Source organism: Leuresthes tenuis, unplaced genomic scaffold, assembly GCF_036924035.1.
Source record: "Leuresthes tenuis unplaced genomic scaffold, fLeuTen1.0.hap1 SCAF_10, whole genome shotgun sequence".
Taxonomy (NCBI): Eukaryota; Metazoa; Chordata; class Actinopteri; order Atheriniformes; family Atherinopsidae; genus Leuresthes; species Leuresthes tenuis.
In genome coordinates this window covers 29,590,261-29,604,244 of record NW_027325364.1, presented here as the reverse complement: position 1 = coordinate 29,604,244, position 13,984 = coordinate 29,590,261, and the positions used below count along the sequence as shown (strand labels likewise).

Below are 13,984 nucleotides of genomic sequence, written 5' to 3'. Positions count from 1 at the left end.
TTTACTTAATTTAAAATGACAAAGTCTAAAGTGGATGCTATGTTTTTTTTTACCTAAATACATACAATTGAATTACTGAGATCCATCTTCAGAAATGTGTGACGTGACTTGTGCAGTCTGACCACCCATCGTCACCTCAGACTACATACGTGACTGAAATTCTACCAAACTGTAGTGTTGCCAAGCAACAAAACACTTTTCTGCCACCTACACATTATGGGATGTGGGAAACCACTGCTCACACTAGTGTAACTATCAGAAGAATGAAAGTTGAAGTACATGTTGTTTGCTGCATTTTCTTCTAAAAACCGTGGGTGTGCTTAGACTGTTTAGAGTGTTGAAACATTACGGAAGCTGCAATAACGGTTTTCCACAAACACTACAGGATTCTGAGATTCTCATTATTAGCTCATTTGAAACAAAAAACATTTCAATGCAGTGGCACTCTTAGACAAACACTGTACATTAGTTTACATTTCAGAGAGAATGCCAACCAACTAACTTGACTTTTTGTGTCCTGAACATAAACACTCAGCATTTTAAGTCAAACATCAAGGGATTTCAAATGAGTCAAATGAAGCCCTATTAGATACCCAGAAAATAAAAGTGTAAAATAACTAAACCAAAGTTTCCTCCATTTACAGTATTTATCTGATCCCTTTAGGAGCATCCATTTAAAAAAAAAAAAAAGTCATTGGTATGAAAATAAATCTGCAAATACAAGTATCTCTGTCCAAGTGAAACAATGAGGATGCATCCTCAAGATGTATGATAAACAAAAACTGTATTTTCAACAATGTCACCAGGTAGCTTTTAGTCGTGATCTGCGCATGTTAGAAGCCATGGCGCAAGGTTTTTCTTGGATCGCTTTGAGAAATGAAAACAAATTAATGGCCTACAACTTCAAGCAATTGCAGGACATAATTCTTGGCATCAACCTACTCCATTGAGTTAACGCCAAATGCCTGGTTTGGGACCAGTTCTGCATAGGTTAAGATGTTTCAGTCATACTTCTATGTTAATCTTGGCAAAGCGGTAGTGCAGGGAGGTGGGGTTGCGCAGCAGCAGTTTTCCTCTATGTTCCACTGGCTGGTTGAGGAGGGTATTAAGGAGCCCTGCAACACTGACAAACCCAAGAGCCTCCCCACAACCCACAGACAGGGAGAAGTCACCCTGAGTGATCCAACCCAGAGTCACCCGTGAGCAGTGAGAAATGACACTTGGCAGAGGATCCGGCCACAGCCCCAAGATGAGGTCTGAAGAAGACTTGGAGGATGATTTGGAATCTCTGGATGGAACTGGTTCTTTGTTAGAGGGAAGATCTGACCTTTTGCCTTCAGGGGTATCAGAAGATGAAGGGGGAGCCTTCTTGGAGCCCTTCTTCTGATGCTTAATTCTACTTTTAAAGTGGTCTCTATGCGGGGGCTCCTGAGGGCCACTGCTTTCCTGTTTTTTGCCCAGCAGCTTGAGATCCTCTGCAGATGGCACACACAGCAAGGCATGTAGGTCAGGTTTACCCTTTGACAGCAGCGAGGCACGCACCCACACCAGGCTCATTCCATGTGCAGCGAGAAAAGATGTCACAGCTGAACGACTGAGAGGCGGCACCTCCCCAACACGCCATGGTCTCTGACCTTTTGATGTCGTGGGTCTGCACCAATCAGAGAGAAGCCTCAGAGACTTTCTATTCCTGGAAAACAGAAAATAACCAGTAAAGCGTTTGGAACAGGTAGTTAATACTGAATGGAAAAGATTCTTCACTGGACCCATTAGGTGTCGTGAGAGACATCAAAATTTGCTTAAATAACCTATTTGATTCCTCATGCTGAAAGCAAAAAAAAGCCAGCAAATGGACTGTAAAAACCTGTCCAATGTTTTACTCATAAAGTCATTCATTCCCATAACTCAAAGCTTATAAGAGGGTTTCAGGAGGATGGATAGAGTTCTTCCCCTCTACTAATATCTGTGATGTATTGCAGCAATTTAATGCTGCATGTACTTTGGGTATTCTCATCAGAGACATAATGTAAGTGAGATATACTGGAGATGCTATGCATCAAGCCTGGTTAAAGCCGTAAAAAGGAAAATGATGACTCAAGCCGAAAACTTTAAAAGTCAGCTGCATTAATATAGTTTGAGGTAGGATTTAAATGTTTGGAGAAATAAAAATCTGAGAGGATCTTGGAGTGGACCTGCAACAGTTGTTTTTTTTTTTTTATTTAAAGTCAATGTTAAAAGTATATTTTCACAATGAGAGAATAAAAATACATTAAATGAAAAACATGTATAAACAAAGCAAACAGACATTTACCTCAGTACAGTGAAGCAGCTTGAAGGTTTAGTTACACTGATATCTTGTGATGTCATCACCTCCATCACGACATCAGTCTTTGCTGTGCTTTGGGTCTGCTCATCTCCTTTCCCCACCTCTCCTTCTTCCCTTGCGAGGAGCTCCCACTCCTCTGTCAGCTGTTGCCAAGAGCAACGGAAAGGAGCCAGACAGCCTTGTTTAATGTAATTGGTCCTTTTGGTGGGCGGACGTCTGAGGAAGAGGTTGGAAGGTCACATCCTTGTCAAACTGTTAGGGTAAAGCTACCAATTTACGCAATTACGCCATGACTGCTGATTGGTGGACAATAGGGGAGGGGCTGTTGTATTACCATCTCATCTGCATACTGAGAAAGATCCACATTATAGATATTAACTGGGGTCAGATATTTGGAGAGCCTCCCTCTGTCAAAGCCTCAACAGATAACCTCACCTCTTACTGCAGCTGTAAATGAGTTAATAACAACTCTGCTTGTAGTTGACCATACAGTCAATACCATAGCAGACCTCATGGTTCCAATAAAGTCTTGCTGTATCACTAAAGCTTTGGTTTATTAAACTTAAAATGTTTTCCCTCCAAGTTTAAAAGGTTCATTTTAAGTTTATCAGTGGTTGTAGAATACATATTGGAGAACATACATTCACATTCTGAGCAAGATCTTAAAATTGTATTTCTATCCACTGAGTTGCATATCAGTTATACCAGAAACCTTTTACAAGACTAAAGACACTAATTATTTGATGATAATTCTTGGCACCAACCTACTCCTGGTTTGGGACCAGTTCAGCATAGGTAAGATGTTTACAGTCACAATCATGATGTCCTTGCTGAAAACTATTATTTTGTATCCGATAACAATCCTCCACAAAATTGTTATATTGGTTCCCTCCCTGCTCGGTCTTCAGCTGACCTTTTGAATTTGTCCAGAAGCTCGGCCTCTTGCTCCTCCTGAAAACGAATGCCTGCAGGGCAGTCTGGATAATCGTGGGGAAAGTGGGGAGCCGCTTTATTTTGGGAGTGTTTCAGGCTCATGTTAAGTCCAGCAACGTGAACTCCTCTGTACACCTGGAAGAGGGAGATTTTCCAAAAATTTAAACTCGAGTGCTTTTCAAGTGTAATTTGAGGCAATTCTGCTCTGTTCTGGTACAAGAAAAGTGAAACTGGGAAAAAAAAAAAAAAAAAAATATATATATATATAACTTTTTTTTTTTTTTTTACACACGCACACACACACACACACACACACACATACACGCACGCACGCACAAAAAAATCTTTCTCCTTTTGCCAGCCCCCTTAACTCTATACCATTGTCTGTATGGATGTGTGCTTAAGCCCTTTTCACATACAGTACATTGCCAAAAGTATTCTCTTACCCATCCAAATAATTAAATTCAGTTCCAATCACTTCCATGGCCACAGGTGTATATATTCATGCACCTCGGCATGCAGACTGCTTCTACAAATATTTGTGAAAGAATGTGTCGCTCTCAGGAGCTCAATGAATTCCAGCATGGTACCGTGATAGGATGCCATCTGAGCAACAAGTCCAGTTGTGAAATTTCCTTGCGATTAAATATTCCAGTCAACCGTCAGTGGTATTATAACAAAGTGGGAAGCGACTGGGAACGACAGCCACGAAGTGGATGCTGAGGATTATAGTGCGCAGAGGTTGCCAACTTTCTGCCGAGTCAATCTCTACAGACCTCCAAACTTCATGTGGCCTTCAGATTAGCTCAAGAGCAGTGCGTAGAGAGCTTCATGGAATGGGTGTCCATGGCGGAGCAGCTGCGTCCAAGCCATACATCACCAAGTGCAATGCAAAGCGTCAGATGCAGTGGTGTAAAGCACGCCGCCACTGGACTCTGGAGCAGTGGAGATGTGTTCTCTGGAGTGATGAATTACTCTTCTCCATCTGGCAATCTGATGGACGAGTCTGGGTTTGGCGGTTGCCAGGAGAACGGTACTTGTCTGAATGCATTGTGCCACGTGTAAAGTTTGGTGGAGGCATAATTATGGTGTGGGGTTGTAGTTCAGGAGCTGAGCTTGGCCCCTTAGTTCCAGTGAAAGGAACTTTCAGCTGCTTCAGCATACCAAGAGATTTTGGACAATTTCATGCATTTCATGCCTTTATGGAAACAGTTTGTGGATGGCCCCTTCCTGTTCCAACATGACTGTGCACCAGTGCACAAAGCAAGGTCCATAAAGACATGGATGAGCGAGTTTGGTGTGGAAGAACTTGACAAGCCTGCACAGATTTGGGATAAATTAGAGCGAAGATTGCAAGCCAAGCCTTCTCGTCCAACATCAGTCAGTGGGTCTACATGATGAGATTAACTGGATTATAGCTATAGTTGGGTTATGCTCCTTATCTGAGCAAGGGTATTTATCCTTGGATATATGGCAGTGAATGAATCAAATCATTGGCACAAAGCACGTCATACCCCAGTACGGAGATGGCGCTGTACCCATTTTAACTATCGCTAATAGAGCTACTTCCAATTGACCTCTTCACCACCAACAACAACAAAACTAAGATATTCGAGAAAGATGGTGAACGAAGAGTAAGATGAAGCTACGTTCCTCTACATTTCGTTTGTGATGAGCTGGTTATGGCAGAAACGCGATACACAACGGAACATCCTCCATCGCGTTGTTTTTTTCTTTCTGACGACGGCGACAACAGTAATATCGTCTCTTTCGACTTCCGGGTGACAATCGCAGGGAAAACTCTTGAGCATGCACAGAACGCTCAAGCCAATCCACTGTCGTCTACATGCACGTTCAGTGTACATTAGGATCGAGTTATCTCGGGGTCTTAATCCGATCGTGAGTAGCCCGATCCAATCCGTTTTTTTTGTCAGATTAGGGTGTCTACACGAACTGAATAACTCTTATTGTAATTTAGCCATTAATCCGATCCAATGGCACTCGTGTAACCTCACTGAGTGTCTGACCTCACAAATGTGCTTCTGGAAGAATCGTCTGAAATTCCCATAAACACACTCCTAAACCTTGTGGAGATCTTGCCCAGAAAAATTTAAGCTGTTATAGCTGCAAAGGATGGGCCCACATCATATTAAACTCAATGGATTAAGAATGGGATGTCACTTAAATTCATATGTGTGTAAAGGCAGATGAGCTAATTTTTTGGCAATATAGTGCATGTCTTTTCAAGCCGGGACTGATGCAAATCAAACTTGATCCGTCCTTGTTACGCCTCTTTGCCAGGAAGGGAGATCGTAACAGAGACAAATCAATCCCACCTCATGTGTGCTTTCACACATTAAGCTGTCATCAGACAGCTTATTCACACTGCGATGCAGGGCTGTTCCTCCTCCATTTATGTGTGAATTTGTAAGAACAGCAGTGGTATCACAAAAACAGCTTTTAAACACGTGTGAAAGAGGCTACAGTTGGTAGACTGTCAGTGCCAAGATAAATTAAACTAAACTGTTGAAAAACTCCTGGCAGAAAGAAAAATTTTATAAAGTTAAATTCTGTCATATATTACCAGTGTCCAAGAAACCTACCAGTGGAACCCAAAAAGCCATGCCCCAGCCTTTAGGAAGGAGCAGGTCCCATCCAGCTCCCCAGGAGCTCATCTCATTCCCCACCTGCTTGCCAGGCTGATGGACCAGTAGAATGGGGACTCGGCCCTGTGGGGGAGTTGGGCTCAGCCTGGAGCCTGGCACCAGCACCTCACTCCTCATACGGTTTAGCACCTTTAGGCGGTACACAGAAAAATGTTTCAACTAAGAGCAACAACCAAGCTTATGTTTGCAAAGTTTCAAAGACAAAGAGACAAAAAGAAAAACAAGAATTCAGACATTAAATTAGATGTTTTTCATTACTGTACGACATCTCTGATAGTAAGATTTTTTTTTTGGTTTGTTGTTGGTTTTTTTTGGGTTTTTTTTTTTAAAAACCTGCTCAGATATCTTGTTGTCGGTGACGTTGTCACGGACAGACGGCTCCCACAAAGAGCTCTGACAGCAATGTTCTGGAACACCTCGTAACATCAGCTGCCTCCTCTTCTCCTCATCAATCTCTGAGGAAACACAGATACACACCATGCTTCACTTGTTAGGAAAAACATGAAGTCAGTACTTAAATGACCAGTGTAACTCACGAATAAAACATACTCAACTTTGTCAACAATAGCATGCTCGAATATCAACTTTTTACAGGTAAACCAGAAGAAAAAAATATCCTAAATATGATGCAGATTGGAGGGCAGCAGAGGTCATGTCTATGGTTCTTTATGTTAGGACTGGCTTGTATGAAACCTGAGATGAATCAATAACTTAGTTTTGTTTCCATATTTGCCTAATTATTACTTTTGAAAATGAGGACCTCAGTTTCTAGTAATCTGATACCTAGTGGGCCATTTTAAACGTTATAATCCTGTTATTGAGAGCCCATCTGTATTATCCAGTATAAGGAGGGAATGACCTGATTTAGTTCACCAATATTGCTTACAAGATTAGATTGACAGACCAACAAATGTCTGTTCTCATCAATAAAGACATGGAAAAAACTTTTACTGATCAAATTTACCAGAGAACACGTTAACTGTTTGCTGAAAGTCCATGCGCTTGACTAAACATGTTGTACAATTCACAAATATCCTCCTCTGGTGTGGTTGCAAAGTCACCAAAGGCTGAGGAAAAATACAAGGCTGTGAAACAAAGATTAAGAAGAAGAAAAAAAAAAGATTGCTTTGGCCTGAAGTGTAAATAATTTGTCCCTATCTTGGGATTTCAGTATTTTCCTTGCCATTCTAAAGTCAGTCTTCATCATTCTGACGCTTACAGCTGTTGATGCTTGCTTCATTAATCATTTGGGAAAGTGCATCCCCTCACAGAAGAACAAATTCAGATGGTCAACACACAAGAAAAAGAAGTGTATGATATTCTTAATGGTCCACTGCTTTTGCTGGAAATTGATTCTACGCGCATATGATGTTTATTCCAAATATATAAATTAAGCTTGTGGAACTGTAAGTGGAGAGCACTTCGCTCTGAGACTGCAGACCTACTTCCTAGAGTTTCTAAAAGTAGAATGGGAGGCAGAGCCTTCAGTTATCAGGCCCCTCTCTGTGGAACCAGCTGTCAGTATATGTCATATATATGGAAGCAGACACCTTTCTAACTTTAAGATTAGGCTTAAAAGCTTCCTTTTTTATTCAATTTATAGTTTAATAAAGTCACCTCACCCTGTTCTCTTTACTCTATACGTTTACATTATTGTTGTCATTAACTTGTGTTTCTCCTTCTCAGCACGTATTCCTGGTCTGGTGTTTGTTGTCCCCTCTTTTCTGTCCTCTCAAACCCCAGCTGCTCCAGTTTTTTTTCTCTCCTTGTGCATGCTGACTCCACACAGCCAGTTTGAAGGTTCAAATCTAGACATTCATGTCGTGAGGCAGTAATGCTAATCCCTGAACTACTCTGTTCCATGTATACAATGAAATATTTTAAAATGCAGGATGCCTTTTAGGGAAAAAAAATAAATCAAGTTGTGTTCTTCTACCCCACAGCCCCAAAAAGATGAAAGTGTGAGCAATCACTATATAGTTATAATAGATAACATGCATAAAAATAAGTTAGATTTTAGTCATTTTTTTGGGCTTGACCACATTTTTTAAGGCCTTGTGTTATTTGTAAAGCACACTCTTTTAATCAATCAACTGTTCTCAGTCACTGAGGATGTGTTTGGAGTACAGGGTCCTGCCAGGATTCGAACCTGGAACATCTGCATGGCCAGGCAGAGGCCCCCCCGGAGCACAGAACCAGATACGTACTCAGTGCAACAACCTCAGGACTGGAACCAACAGACTGATTCTGTGCTGAGCTACACTTTTTTTCTCTCATCGAATAGTCAGTATTCAATTGGGTCTGAGAAAAGTTACATCCCTGTTTACATACTGTATGATGTAAATGTATGTTAAAAAGTACATTTAAGTTCTTTGAACCAACTTCTCCCTCCTTCACCGTCTTTCTAGAAGATCAGATTTTACCTTGGGCCTGGTTTACACATGGCAAAGCTTTAACCTTCTTTGTTGGTAAAGTCAGCCTGGGGTCATCCACAGTCAGCCCAAGCACTGAGCCTGGGGGGAGCTCTCCGGTTGAGTAGATGCCTGAATAAATCACACGGACCAGCATAAACGCACAATGAACACGCTGGCAAAAGTACAAAGGAGGAAAAAAAAAAGAAGAAAAACAGAAAAAACAAACCTTTCAGTGTGTGAAAGACATCTGTTTGTTGTTGATGTAGAGCCATCATGCTTTCATCTGTGCAGTGCTGAGGCCACCAGAGGGAAGAAGGCTGGGACTTGTTCACTTCCTGGAAAACAAAACAAAAAGAAAATTGGGATTATTCAATGTGTGAAAAGCAAGTTATTTTCAGACTGCTCAAGTTAAAACACCATAGTGCTTACATCACAGTCCATAGCTGCTTCCAAAGTTTCCACCAGCACAGAATGCGACTGAGGTCCAATCAGGCGGTAGCGAATAATCTCCATTGTGAGATCGCTGCAACAAATACAACAAAAAAAAAGTGAATAAAACAATCACCATCATTATCTGAAATCATCATTATTCTTCTAAATTGTACAACTAAAAGTGTAATTATTTTGTTTCAGAGCCAAACACTTCACTAACTTTATGACTATTCCAGTTGAGCTGGACTTCCAGGTAACTGGGGTACCAGGTAATCTGGTTCCATCTCCCAGGATCTTCTTTGCAGGAGGTTCACTGATATCTTTACAGCCCCGTTTTCTCTTTGTTCCAGGTATCACGTTGGCTTCAGGGGTGTTTTCAGGCTCTGTTTGTAAGGTGGGATTAGCCTCTGCAGGTGGAACAACTGGGAGCACTACAGCCTCATAACACTGGCACACACTTTGTAATTCAGGGAGAAGATCCTGGAAAGATTGAACAGTATCTTGAATTAACAGCCCTCCTGTCATTGTCTCTAGATTGACTAATAACTACTAAAATTCCAAAACAAGTAGCTATTAGTTTTAAAACTCATCACACCTGCTTAAGAGTTGGATGAGCCCAGATCCACAGCTGCCTATGAGTTGAACCCTGGATTCGGGGTCTCCAGAGGAAGGTGACAGGGCCCAGAGGCTGCGAGGTGTACCATCCTGCTCTGTACACTGTAACACTGCCCTGTCTGCACCCTGACAGACACAGGGCTGCAGCAAATGTAGGCCCTATGAACACAAGTCAGAGCTTTTAACACTAAACTGAAAGTAATCGTAGAAACTTAGACCCCAAAAGAAAAGGAGTTCACGAGGAAAAAAACAGATGTATTTGTACTCACCTGCTTCTTTACTGGTCAGCTGTGACAGAGCAGCCAACATCTTGTCTTCCTGTCCTTGTAGCTCTATACAGCAGTAATAAGAAAGGTCCTGAGTAGATAGAATGATTCAGGTTAATCCCAGTTTTTTCAGCAGTGATATCCCTTCAGGTCCTCTAACTAAAGCATAAACCCACACTTGATTTGTGTGCTTACCTGTAGGAGGCAGTGGCTGCTCATTGCTCTGTAGCATGCCCGGTAGCATTTGTATGTGGGCCTGTCCCCGAGACAGTAACCCCACTTTTTAGCCATGTGAAAGCGCTTGGCGTGCCAAATGTGCGTCTCCAGCCAAATGTTTTTCCGTTGCCTGCGGTTGAACTCCAGCAGCAGGTTTCCATGCCGCCGGCGAGCCTTACGGCTTTTACTCTTCGGCGGTTCCTTTTTCTTCTTAGGGCCAGCCTGAAGGCTCTTCTCCCGCTGGTAGAAGAACACATATTTTAGTGAGCAACCGAGAGCTACTCAAAGTGGGAGAATTTGTATGTGGAACAAGTTTGAAAATTACCATTCTGTTGGCTACGTCTCTCAGTCTGCGAGGAAGCCGCTTGGTATTGTGGCTCATGGCCCGTCTTCTCATGTGTTTAGGCAAAGCCTGAAACACTTGGCTGCTGCCTGTTGTCTTGGTGACTGCTTTCAGCATGGCACTCACCTCTGCAGCTCTGGCCCTGGCAAAAGATCCAGCTGGGAGAGGAGGAAAAAGATGGATAGATCTCATTTCAAACATCAATCAAGTGAATCTGACACTCCATTTGTGGTTAGGGAGTAAGCTCGCGGTTAGGTTCTTCCATTCTGTGACTCTCTACATCCTTTGTTAAATTATTTGTTTACCTGAGAGGGCAAAACACAATAGCTCATAAACTAAATGAAAGCTATGGCTCTTCAAATACCAACATTAAACCGATTACCTTCTATGAACTTGGCTACAATACCATAAAACCGAATAAATATGATGAAAGATGGAACTCCACAGCAAAAGTTTTGAAAACTGGAAAATCAGTAAGGGAAGTATAAAAATATGTCACCGAGCACAATACAATGCACTTTAGAGTGAATTTGCATGAGGAATGTCTTTACCAGTGATGTACTTGGGCATCTCTTTGGCGTAACCACCACCATCTTTATGATGTCCACGGACCCACCCACTCCTGTGGGGGGTTTTCATCAGTCTTTCTGAGGAGGGATGCACATCAAATGAACCACCTTTAGGAATACAGTTTTGTTAGTGATTTTGCTTCATGCCATTAATGGCAAGCAAGCAGTTTTAAGATAAACTCGACGGTCATTTGCCCTGCTGGCACAGGAAGAATGGGATAAGCTAAATTACACTAATGTAGCATCTGACAAGGATTTCTACCCTTCCATAGATTTAGTCATTCCTATATTCACAATAGAGACAAAGACGCTCCTGAACCTTTCAGTGCTATCTGGTAAGGAATGACAGACAGTCTGCAGCCCTGATGACGCCATAGAGAGAAGACAGACACAAGCAGTGAGGATAATGTACCTGAGACAGAATTGTTTCCCCCGCTCCGAGCGCCTCTCTCCACGTTAAGAGGCGAAGATGGATACTGCACACTGGCAGGCTGATTCTTCATCTTCTTCTCTCGCATTTTGACTTTAGCTGCAGACATTTTCTGTGGAAAACGAGAAGAGACCATTCTCGTCGTTTGCTAAATTAAACGCTGACACTTCAAAATAATTGAATGACCGTTAGCATGCTAGCAAAGTTAACTCCCATAAAGTTTGTGTCCGTTTGACTGGCAAAACACAAACATGAACGCAACAGATACACAAACGTTTCCTTTAGCAGAATTACCTCGAAATTTCCCAGGTTGCGATTGTTTATCAGACACTTCACTCTAAATGTAGGCGTCTTCTCTCCTCACAGTGAGCTACCACGTGAGTTCCCCTCATGCTAGTCTGCACCCTGTTTGCTTCCGGATATGGCGTGTTCACAGCATATATAGAATACTGTCGCAACAAAAATACACTGTCATGATAAGTACATTTTCTTTTGAGGCAATGTCCCAGTTTTTCGCTTTTTCTCTAAACTTGATCTGAAAACGTTTTAATATCTACATTTAAAGACCAAAAATGAATACGAGGAGGAAACATATTTTTGCGCCATTACTATCTAATTTACGGTAAAAGTGAGCGTAACGTCCTTGTGTTGTATCGCGTCCTCACTTTGCAGCTCTGGTGAACAGTTTTATCTCTGTTTTCTCTCATTCTTGGGTCCGTGTATTCTAAGTAACATGGCTACGCTAGTCAGGAGAATTATCAGCACGACTAAAGCCCCTGCTGCTATCGGCCCATACAGGTGAGAATTATTTTAATGAATCAGTGTTCAATTTAACAGCTGATGTACACTAGTTTCTTACGTTTGAACCACATGACAAGAGCGAACTGATGTATTGAACATCTGTCCGCTTTTTTATTTTAATTTTAAAGTTGATTGCAGTACATTACGGAGTATACGGTGAAGTTCGCTTGTTTCTTTGTTGGGGGAGGCGGCGGGGTGTGTGGTGTACATGCACATTTCAGGAGCAAAGTGCAGGTCTTTGGATTTTGCACTGTGTTCTATTTTGAAAGGTTGAACTATTAGGAACAACAGCCCCCATAAGTTTGTGTTTGACGTTTATAAGATACGGCGTGTCTCCTGGTGAAGCTCCATATGGTTGCTGTTTGATTAGCACTTTAAAATAAAGTGAAACCGACATTTGATCAAAATGGCATGCATAACTATTCTTTATAGATAACCGTTTGAACATGCTTGTCGGGAATATTTAAAATCGCTCTGTTAAACAATAACAGGTTTAAGTGCAGTATTTTTCTCTATCAAATAATTGCATTTGCTTGCTTCTCTCTCTCTGCAGCTAAAATGTCTGTCTAACAGAGGTAACTCTTAGATCCTGTTTGTGTGTTTTCCAGCCAAGCCGTGGTGGTGGGTCAGACCATGTATGTCTCAGGACAGCTGGGGATGGATCCTGCCAGTGGACAGCTGGTGGAAGGTGGTGTTCAGGCTCAAACCAAACAGGTGACACATTTTGACACAAGTGACTGCCATCATTCATTCATTCATAAATGTGTGGCACCACATCACTTGAAAGGGACCGCGGTACTTAAAGTTCCTGTTTTGCCTTTTTAAGTTTCTCATGACCAAAGCATTAAAAAAAAGTATGAAAATGTACACTATAACAAATGAATTATTAGGAAGTAAATGAATCAGTCTCACAAATCAAAGTCAAGATAAATTAGTACAGAAGAGCTTCTGTGCAAAATCTGAAGCACGGAAGAACAGTGAGAGACCTTTTAAAAAGAGTTGTGTTGATGTTGATGTTTTTTTTTACTCAATAACTAAATTCCCCCACTGGGGGATGAATAAAATCTTTTTCTATTCGATTCTATTTCTAAATACAAGGTGCAGTTGATAGTGAAAGATAAATGAATCATATCAGCATATCCCATTAGCAGTTTTCCTTTAGGATACCACCAGTTACAGGTGCATTTGCACTTCATCAAGGTACAGAGTTCAGGGTTGTGTCAGGGCTCCACCATCTCTTGTATTTCTACACAACTCTGACTGCATGTTTGAGCACACTGTGAAGCTGTGGAATTAATCAAATATTGTTCAGGTATACTTCGCATTGTATGATGGATTAGAATCTAAACATTTGAAGTGCTGTGCACTGTGCTGTACGTTGAGTTGTTAAACCTCATTGTTTGTTTTTTTCAGGCTCTTGTGAATATGGGTGAAATCCTTAAAGCTGCTGGATGCGGTTATGAGAATGGTGAGGAAAAAGAACAATCTCTGGTGATCAGTAGATTAGTATTATGTATGCATGTTGACTACTTTTCGCTTTATTGCAGATCAAGTCATGCATTTTATTTTGATTTTCTGCAGTTGTCAAAACCACAGTACTCTTAGCTGACATAAACGACTTCACCAATGTCAATGATGTTTACAAGCAGTGTAAGTATCATACTCAATCATATTGCAATGCATCTGAAACTAGCTTGTCTTCATAATAGACTAAACTCTTGACTACTCAGCAAAAGCTCATTGCTTTAATTTTGTAGTACAAAGTTAGCCACTGGGTGACAGCACAGCCCAGACAAGTAACATTACGCCGCTTGGTTGCTTCTGAATGCACCCTTTTATATGCAAACTACAGTATACACTTAAAACCTGCCCAATCCTTGCCTTCAATTGAGAGTTATCCGTGCATTTGCTATTAAATATTCTGAATATGCCAAGCAAGGTCCAGAGCAGGTACATATATGAAACAATCATTC

General features: G+C 41.4%; 2 protein-coding genes across 4 annotated transcripts in view; one reads left to right on the top strand and one right to left on the bottom strand.

The window, feature by feature from the left end:
* Positions 1-44: 44 nt before the first annotated feature.
* On the bottom strand, positions 45-11,639 carry pop1 (POP1 homolog, ribonuclease P/MRP subunit). Of its 2 annotated transcripts, none has more exons than XM_072394914.1 (16): positions 11,505-11,639; positions 11,193-11,322; positions 10,763-10,888; positions 10,194-10,369; positions 9,848-10,108; positions 9,656-9,743; positions 9,367-9,545; positions 8,992-9,251; positions 8,769-8,862; positions 8,566-8,674; positions 8,349-8,468; positions 6,259-6,380; positions 5,863-6,054; positions 3,240-3,394; positions 2,312-2,542; positions 45-1,690 (listed from the first exon to the last, which is right to left on the bottom strand). In XM_072394914.1, the coding sequence occupies exons 2-16, from the start codon at positions 11,317-11,319 to the stop codon at positions 1,006-1,008; spliced, it is 2,925 nt and encodes a 974-aa protein (XP_072251015.1). In that variant the 5' UTR covers positions 11,320-11,322; positions 11,505-11,639; the 3' UTR covers positions 45-1,005. The 2 variants fall into 2 exon arrangements, with proteins under 2 accessions (XP_072251015.1, XP_072251016.1); XM_072394915.1 differs by having other exon boundaries at positions 10,763-10,858.
* Positions 11,640-11,837: 198 nt separating this feature from the next.
* LOC140316871 (2-iminobutanoate/2-iminopropanoate deaminase-like) overlaps positions 11,838-13,984 on the top strand; it is a 114,773-nt gene continuing 112,626 nt past the window's right edge. For both annotated transcript variants that reach the window (XM_072394918.1, XM_072394917.1), the window contains exons 1-4: positions 11,838-12,008; positions 12,620-12,725; positions 13,425-13,479; positions 13,593-13,661. In XM_072394918.1, the coding sequence (XP_072251019.1) occupies positions 11,944-12,008; positions 12,620-12,725; positions 13,425-13,479; positions 13,593-13,661 (295 nt within the window). In that variant the 5' untranslated portion in view covers positions 11,838-11,943. The remainder of the gene's footprint in view (positions 12,009-12,619; positions 12,726-13,424; positions 13,480-13,592; positions 13,662-13,984) is intronic.